The following is a 9,494-nucleotide window of genomic DNA, read 5'->3' as shown; positions in this document are numbered from 1 at the left end:
TGCCATATAAAATGTTGTAATAAATTTTGCATCACTTTAACGCTTTAAACACTATCTCAAAGCTGCCCATATTCCTCTGATTATAAATAACTCAGCTTTGTAGTAAAACTATTAGGTTCTCTGATAGATTAATTTCTTTTCTCATAATACTGGTTCTGTAAATGAGAATGGCTGGCTATTCCAGACAAAATGGAAGGCTGTGAAGTACTGAGGTGCCTGAACTTTATCAAAATGAATGACAAAATATTTCAGAAAACCTATTTCCTGAGACAGAAGCTGAAACATTATTTCTAGGAAGCATTTGTCTACTTACTCATTTTAATCATGATGAGAAACTGGCTTCACCTTTACACTGCTGCTTACTTTTTAACATCTTGCTCTCAGCCTAATTCAGGGCCAATATCTTCAGTTCTTGTAGCACCTGAATTGTGTCTGGACAGGACTATTTGGCAGGACTAGCCTCCTAAACAATGCTTCTTGCTTATTTTTCTTAACTTTCACTTTTGACTCATAAATTTATGCATGGCTAGGAAGGTGTGCACTATATAGTACTAAATTGACAGTTTACATGGAGTTATTTCCCAGTCACTTTTCTGAATTACATAAAGTTTTACATAATTACACTTAATGCAGAAAATTAATATTTTTCTGCACATTAGCGGGAACTTTATATCCTTCACTTGACAGCTTGCAATAATAAATATCACCTCCCATTGTAATTTAAAAATTGTAAGGCCAGTCATGGCTTGCTTTCTGAAATGAATTGGCTTACTACAGGTAGTAAAACTGTCAGGTTATGCCCATGTCTAGTATGATGCTAATGTTTTTTCTCTGTGTGAAAATCAAAACAATGAATGCGGCAGCCAAAGTAGATTCCACCATTCAGAGTTTATCTGACATATGCACGTATTTGAAAGGATTTAAGCAAGCCCTGATAAACACACTTGTATCAGTCTAACCAAAACACTGTTTATTTTGTTTTACAGATTTTGGCCATTGTGTCCATTCTGTTCATCGTACTGTCCACTATTGCTTTGTCTCTTAACACACTGCCAGAGCTTCAAGAAATAGATGAATTTGGGCAGCCAAATGACAACCCTCAGCTAGCACATGTTGAAGCTGTGTGTATTGCTTGGTTTACCATGGAGTACCTTTTGCGTTTTCTGTCCTCTCCAAATAAGTGGAAATTCTTCAAAGGCCCATTAAATGTCATTGACTTACTGGCTATCTTGCCATACTATGTCACCATTTTCCTCACGGAGTCCAATAAAAGTGTCCTGCAGTTCCAAAACGTCAGACGTGTGGTTCAGATATTTCGTATTATGAGGATCCTAAGGATTCTAAAGCTCGCCAGACATTCTACAGGCCTTCAGTCTTTAGGTTTTACGCTCAGACGGAGTTACAATGAATTGGGCTTATTGATATTATTTTTAGCTATGGGAATAATGATATTTTCAAGTCTTGTATTCTTTGCTGAAAAGGATGAGGATGCTACAAAGTTTACCAGTATTCCTGCATCATTCTGGTGGGCAACAATCACTATGACCACTGTAGGATACGGTGACATCTATCCTAAGACGTTATTAGGTAAAATAGTTGGAGGACTTTGTTGTATTGCTGGAGTGCTGGTCATAGCCCTGCCCATACCAATTATTGTGAACAATTTCTCAGAGTTTTATAAAGAGCAGAAAAGACAGGAGAAGGCAATTAAGAGGAGAGAAGCACTGGAGCGAGCTAAAAGAAACGGAAGCATTGTCTCCATGAACCTGAAAGATGCCTTTGCTCGCAGTATGGAAATGATAGATGTAGCAGTAGAATCAAGTAAGCCTGGAGAAGCAGCCAATCCAAAGGAGACACCTGATGACAACCACCTGTCCCCAAGCCGGTGGAAATGGGCCAGAAGGACGATGTCTGAAACAAGTTCAAACAAGTCTTATGAGAACAAATACCAAGAAGTTAGTCAACAAGACTCCCACGAGCAATTAAACAACGCCGCAGCATCCTCCAGCCCACAGCACCTCAGTGCCCAGAAACTGGAGATGTTGTATAATGAAATTACTAAAACTCAGTCTCAGCCTAATCTTAATGCTGGCTATCAAGACCAGTCAGCAAAGCCACCTGTGTATGAGGAAGAAATAGAAATGGAAGAAGTTACAGGTCAGAGAGATCCGTTGCCAACTGGACCTACAGACATCGTAACAGATATGAGAAGCACATCTAGTATTGACAGCTTTGCAAGCTGTGCAACTGACTTCACGGAAACAGAGAGATCTCCCCTTTCTCTGTTTCCTGGCTCTCACTTGCAAATGAGATTTCCAACTGATGCTGCTAACCTGGAAGATAACCAAAGAGTCAGAAGTTCTCAGTTTATACCATTCACAAAAGACAGAATATTTTCTCCAACTGATGTCACCTTTGACTACAATCCAGTCGACAGAGCTGCTCTCAGTGATGGCAGTGGGTCCCAAACTGTTCTCCATGGTCATTTGCATTTTGACACTGCCATGGAAAGCCCCAAAAGTTCCCTGAAAGGTAGCAACCCATTAAAATCTAGATCCCTCAAAGTTAATTTTAAAGACAGTAGAGGTGGTGCTCCACACACTCCACCGAGCACTGCAAGGCCACTGCCAGTAACAGCAGACGCAGACTTCACCCAGGCCACCCCTCAGCACATCAGCACCATTCTCCTAGAAGAAAATTCACCCCAAGGTGAACGACCCTTACTTGGTGCTGACGCATCAGCACTTTGTCAGGGAGCAGCTAAAAAATCATCCCCTCTCTTTCCCAAACAAAAGATTTTCACTTTCCCTTCAAAAGAGAGGAGGAGCTTCACTGAAATAGACACTGGAGAAGAAGAAGAGTTTATGGAGTTACACGGTATAAAACATGAAAAACAACAGGATATCAAGACAAATTGCTGTGGGGATAAACACAGTGATGGCAACCATTTGACAGAGGAGCCACAGATCAGCTCTTCACCCAAAAGCATGAGCCACAACTGTACTCAAGACATTTACCATGCTGTGGGTGAAGTAAAGCAAGACAGTAACCAAGAAGGTCACAAAATGGAAAATCATTTATTTGCCCCAGAAATTCACTCAAGTCCAGGAGAAACTGGTTACTGTCCCACACGTGAAACTAGCATGTGACTAGTTACAAAAGCAATAAAAATACCTTTTCTTAAAACACAGTTAGTAATGCCTATGAACTAAAACATGGAAAGCCTCAAAAAAGTGCATAAAATGTTATTTTTGCATGGCATGAAGAGTTGTTTAGTTTAAATACTGTTTAATTAAAAACAAAAAAGACTGCTTTTTTGTAACAAACAAAAAAAATGGGAAAAAAATGACTCAAGAACAGTGAATAAAATAATAAAGAGAGCTCTGTTAGGAGCCCGTGTTCTGCAACATCTGACATTTTTGATCCTTTCTCTTATGATTGTAGACAGATTTTGAACTCTTTTAACTTTTTTTGTTCTCTTGGTTACAATGAATTTTAGAATTTGCACATGAAAGGATGAAATGTCAATGCATGCATTCATAAAGATGTGAATCAAGGTGCTTTGAGCTTGCAAAATGCATATATTTGTAAATAGTTTGGGGTTCGGGGGAAAGCTACTGTTAACAAGGATTTATGGAAAAAGCATTTCCTGGGACACAGGTACTTCCTTCACAGCGTGCTGCCTGGAGGTTTTGTACAGACTTATGTTGCAAAATTGCAACTTCTACTTAAATCGTCTCACGTATCTTGCTTTCTGTTAAAAAGCTCATATCTGTTAATTAATGACTACGGTATTTTAGTTTATCTGTGCTCTAAATCATGATGGTTTTCTTTTTTATTTGCATAACTTTAGTTATTGCATTTGTCAGTTTAATTAATGATCCTGTGAGGAAAAGCAAAGATTTAATGACCAGAACTTGAAGCACTTGATATTTTTATAGAAACTGCCAACATTTCATAACTAAGAAAAAAAAAAGTTCCATTTTAAAATAATAAAAAATAGGGTTATTTATGTGGCAGTAAATAGTGCCAAATGGCTACATAGACATATTCAAAAGTTCTCAATCTCTTAGAATATTTCTTTTAACTTGGTATTAAAAAAATACTACCCACATTCTTTTTTTCCTTTGATTTAGTATTTACTTCTACATGATCTCTGAGCTCTCCTTCCCTTTCCTTTACATGCGGTGCCCATACTTCAATAACGTCAATGTTGTTGAAGTCATTACGGTGTAAGGACATAAGAGACAAGCTTTTTAAGGAGAAATAGTACCTTTTATTGTCACAAATCATACAGCTGGAAAAAACAGGCTTCAAAAAACAGACTTCAAGTACATGTGACTTGCCCCAGGTCTTCCATGCCCCCAAGCTTGTCTGTGTTTTTCAGTTCAGTAATTTGGACTGACAGAACACAATCACCTGACTCATCAGCTTTGCCTCAACCCGCCCTCCCATGGCTGTTCCAACAGGGAGTAGAGGCTTTCCTCTATACTTAAATAAAGTGAAACATCATTCATTCCGTTTGCAACTGCCAAGGCATCTTTGGTTTCTCTGATATTCTCTGGCTTTGTAAAAGAAAGATGCTGAACCAAAGCCTGTGTTACCCATCTAACCACTGTCTGAAAAAAGCTATTGCTTTTTTATCCAGCACAAATCCCTTCTTATGCTATAATATAAAAACCTATAGATCACTTTAATTCCCTAAATCATAAAAGTTTATTCAATTCATTAATCCTAATCATAAGCAAAAATATGCAGCTACATAGGCCTGTCCTACAGAATGTTCCTTTTTCATTTTTTCATTTGTTTTGGGAAAACAGAATACAGGTATTTTTTTGCTGTCCTCTAACTTCTGCTGAAATTGGATACTCCCTTACAACAGTTTTGTAAGAGCACCAGTCCAGCCTTGAAGCTAATAGCCAGAGGGTGCAGCAGTTCAGAGTCTGAGGAGGGATTTAGAAATTCTAGTGTCAGTTCTCTGCTGCTCCATGAGCTTTTTGCCAGAGATTGGGCTTCTCACTTCCCCATGCACAGAAGGGAGTGAATGCTTCTTCCAGGGCAGCGCTGTAACAGCAAGAACTGCAAAGACACTGGGACAGTGAGAATAGAAGTCTTAAAAGCACTTTAGACCAAGCAACTGGAGTTTGTAACAGCAGGCTTCTACTTCCCTTAGTGGGCTTAGATTAATTTTTACTCATGTGTCATTTTCTGTCACTTAAATGAGTGAAAATCAGGCACCCAATATATTTAATGTAAAAGAGTGAGGATTTCTGTTGCAACATTGCCCTCTGCTTGAAACAGCTGACCTGATGCCAAAGACCTCACTCAAGCCAAGCCCATGGAAAACAGGCAAGTTAGAAAAGCCCCAAAATACAGATTCTGGTAGCTGGGCCAGACAATGAGCACAGAATAATCCTTTGGTTTTAAAAAAAAAAATCTTCTGTATTTCCATAATTATTCTGATTTCAATAGCAAGATAGCACTGAGGTGTCTCTTCACAGAATCTTCAGTCATTTGAAAAACTGAGAATATCATGTTATTTTTTCCAAACAATGTCTGGTCATTAATTCTCAAAATAAAATAATTCTTTTTGTCCTTAGTTGCAATTCATTGCAACTTGCTGCATTCAGTTTTACCTATTTATATGACATTCTGCTTAACATTTTTCAATCATGTTGTGTTTCACTGTTCCAGAACGTAGCTCTAGAGTATTTTATAGTCATTAATCTTCTATATTTATTTTTATTTTTTAGTTCCTAGGTATTTTCAGTGACTAAAACTAAATGCCAGTCAATTTTTATATGCATAAAGTGTTGGTCTGTATTTTGTATGTGCAGTTTTATGAAATCACATGGGCCTGTTCGATCTGCCTTTACATTCTAGTGAACCAACGAAGATCAAATTCAGTCCAAATGGGACCTGAACCCATGCTCTGGATCCACAGAAAAATCCCATTCAAGACAATGATGTTGTTCTGGCAAGACTGAGGTCTGTGTTGTGTTCCTTCTGTGTGCTTTTTCTCCCAGGTGACCTTTACACTTTGTAAAAGCCTCCTCAGATCTGTGCCATTTGGCAGGAAGGGAAGAGTCCAGCCATAGGGAATGCATTGCAGGAGCAGAGATTTGATTCCTTAAGCTCTCATAAGCTTAACTTCATGCAAACCTGATTCTGCCCTATTAAAATCATTAACAATTCAACAGTGGTAAAATCAAGCCTCAATTCTTGTGCAGATAAATTTCCCCTGAAACCAGGGGGAGCCCGACAGAAAAAGGGACTGACTGAAATAGAAATGTGGATGGCGGGAGTCTCTCTCTCTTGACAAAAATCAAGAGAAGCTTTAACTATATAAATCAGATGAGAAGACTAGGCCCTTATTGATTGTCATATGTTAAATATTTTCAGAGAAGCACAGTTATTTTGAAATTGTATAAGCGAAAGAAATGCAATTCTCTTTATTAACAGATGTTGTATTTTTCTGAAATCTTGGAAGAAAAAGGATCAAGCTTTAGAAGTGCTTTTGGTATAATTTCATTATATATTTTTGACTATGCCGAATATTATTTCCAGAAGCACAGGTTTAGACATTTGTTTTTTCCAGTCACAACTGAATACACGAGATCCGCTCCTGAGTACCTAGCTCATAATTCCTGATTAAAATATTTACTTGAGCAGTTTCAGGACTGGACCTAAGTTTCATTCCAGTACAGCGGGTGTAAGAAGAGCAGTCCAGGATCACATCGTTCATCAAGAATTGCTATGTAGCAAATTATGCAAAATTACCTGAGTATATTTTTCTGTTTTTCTAAAACTTAGAAGCCATTTCAGACTTATTATCCATTCAGTGCGGTAAGGGGAGGATTGGTTTTGACTTCTGGAGTCAGTCTCCAACAGCTGTTGAATTTCAAAACATCTTAAGGAGTCTTAGGATGAAGTGACTCCCCTGTGTACCTGAAAGGGGTCTGACTCTTTGTATCACTGGAAAATGAAGATTGTTCAGGGAGATAGCTTTGCAATCAATATATTTTTTATATTTTGTACTAACTGCAGAATCCTGAATCAAAGTTTTAATTCCTTTTCAATGATGAAACCAAATGTAAACATTTAGAAGATGTTCACAGAGTAATCTGAAAAATTTTTGAGTAAATAGTCACATTAATCCAAATCGAGGGTGGGGGGACTAATATATCGCACAAACTGCAAAGGAAGTTCATACAGGAAAGCTGTTTACAGGGGAAGCATATAACGTAAAGAATGTAACATGGTGTAGGAAGTTATTGCACTACAGAATTTATACAAAATGCGCTTTTTTAAATAAAAACACAAAAGGCCTTTTAATGCTTCATTTTTTAGAACATAGGAGCCTCTGTGCTAATGCAGCAATCTAATGCACTGTGTCCTCACTTCAAAATTGGTCTCAAAATTCAAACATTAGTGATGTTAGAGAGGTGATACCTGATCTAACACTAGAGCAACAGACTTGAAGCACTTTTTAACACAATATTACATAATCAAAAGTGTGTACAGAAAATTGTATTTTTGCCTAAGTGACAGCTGGCTTCTTGAGTCTTTTCCTAACAGGTAACACTGTTTTTATTTCCTGAAAACTAACTAGTTCTTTTTAAATTAGGTCTCTTTCTTTGACTGAGCTTTTGTATCCTTAGATCTGTTTGAAACAATTTTTACCTTCAAAATATTTAACCCTTACAACCTAATCTCTAAATTGCAGCCCAGTACAAAAGCCAGTTGTCTTTTTCAAGTCCTACTGCAAATACAATCAACCTGGTAAAAATGTCCAAGGCCTACCTGACTGGGTTTTTTCATTCATATAATTTTGGAATCATTTGGGTAGAAAATAGTGTATAACATTTTGATCACAAAGAACATATTTTGAAAAGAAAAAAAATGCAAGAAATACATTTTTTTCAAAGTAGCCAGCACAGATCAAGCAAGAAATGCAAATACAGCAAAGGGGGAAGAAAGGCACAAAACTGTAAGTAAACAAGGCATGTTTTACTATACTATACTGTATAACCAAGAGATATGATAAAACATATATAAAATAGTCCGTGTTCACACTTAATATAGAAAAATGCCAGTAGCAAAAGATTGCAAAAGATTTCATTCCAGTTCTACCCCATCTTATTTTTTTATCCCAGAACAAACACGTCTCTATTGAGGTTTTAAGTGATGTTACTATGCATTTGCCTGCTACGTGAACACCTGATCTGTAACTGTTTCTCAGACTTTCCTGAAAAAGAAGATACTGTATGTTCTTAGCTTTATTGATCTTTGGATCTCTTCCCATTGTTGTTTAAACACCAAGCCTCTCTTCTTCTTGGGAGAAGTTAGAAGGTGACCCACTGAACAAGATGATAGGTGTGTCTTGTTTATCAGGAAAGCATTTTGGTAGTCTGATACAAATGTCCAGATGGACTCTATTGCATTTGCACCAAGGAACAGGAAGCACTGAGTGTTGTTTCTCTCTTTGTTGCAGCCATACCATCTCACAACTTCATATTTTCTAGTTTTAAAATACTCTGAATCCTTCAGTCTCACTCTCAAACTGCTAGATGTTTCAGGGCATCTATTCAGTGCTTTTAAAAGCCCCTTTTGTAAAAGCAGTTGATTGCTAAATGCTATTAAGAGAGTCATCAGTATTACATATGAATATTTGTCTCCTGTCCAATACATTTTTAGTGGTATTCAGTTTAAACTCCAGCTGAAATGCTTTCATATTCTGAAATAGATCATGTGTTCTAGGAGCTAAGTCCTTCACAGCTATTCTATCAGTCAGTTTCCTTAATGAAGAAAGGTGACTCTAGGCAGGCAGAGACTTGGCATCATGCAGTGGTTTCTTGTTCAGTAATCACGCACCCTGTAGCATCTGCAGGTGGAGTAACATACTTGTCTTTCTTCTGTTGCAAGTTTAAATAATATTTTTTTAAATATTGGGTTATGATATTAAGAAATATTATCCCTTAGTGCAATGGAGATCTCTTCCAAAATAGCAGTGATACCTTATAGTCCTATATTATTATTGATTGCTATTTAACTTTCTTCTATAATACCTAACACAAATCCCGATGGATCCCATTGTAGAACAAGGAAGTAGCACACAGGTATTTATTGCTCTTTTTAACTAAAAGTAGCTAAAGAACATGCTACTAGCTAACCTGTAATTCAAAAAAGATTATCCTCATTATACCTGTGAACCAAAAAGAACAGTGACATGTCACTACCTACATCAACTGTAATTTTATGGTTAATGTAAACCCTGAATCTCAGAGCAATTAATTTCATTAGGCTAATTTTTTACCTCAATTAAGTATTTAAATACATATTTAACGGCAGCAGGAGCAATGTACATTTCTAAATCTGGAAGTCTACAGCTACATTTACACTGGCATCTTAGTAGAAACTGGAGGTACTCGCCTGACATGAATCTCTCCACTATCCCTGCTTCTCATGCTTTGGTTCGCATCACAGAGTGATCC

General features: G+C 37.3%; 1 protein-coding gene across 1 annotated transcript; it reads left to right on the top strand.

The window, feature by feature from the left end:
• Nucleotides 1–986: 986 nt before the first annotated feature.
• Nucleotides 987–3,149, top strand: KCNB2 (potassium voltage-gated channel, Shab-related subfamily, member 2; the record flags this gene model as incomplete). The annotated part of the gene is made up of 1 exon (XM_009878919.1): nt 987–3,149. A coding segment is annotated over one exon (2,163 nt), but the record flags the coding sequence as incomplete, so codon positions are not given.
• Nucleotides 3,150–9,494: the final 6,345 nt, after the last annotated feature.

The sequence above is a fragment of the Apaloderma vittatum genome, unplaced genomic scaffold (genome assembly GCF_000703405.1).
Source record: "Apaloderma vittatum isolate BGI_N311 unplaced genomic scaffold, ASM70340v1 scaffold13461, whole genome shotgun sequence".
Taxonomy (NCBI): Eukaryota; Metazoa; Chordata; class Aves; order Trogoniformes; family Trogonidae; genus Apaloderma; species Apaloderma vittatum.
The sequence above is the reverse complement of the archived record's forward strand: the minus strand, read 5'-3'. Positions and strand labels throughout refer to the sequence as shown.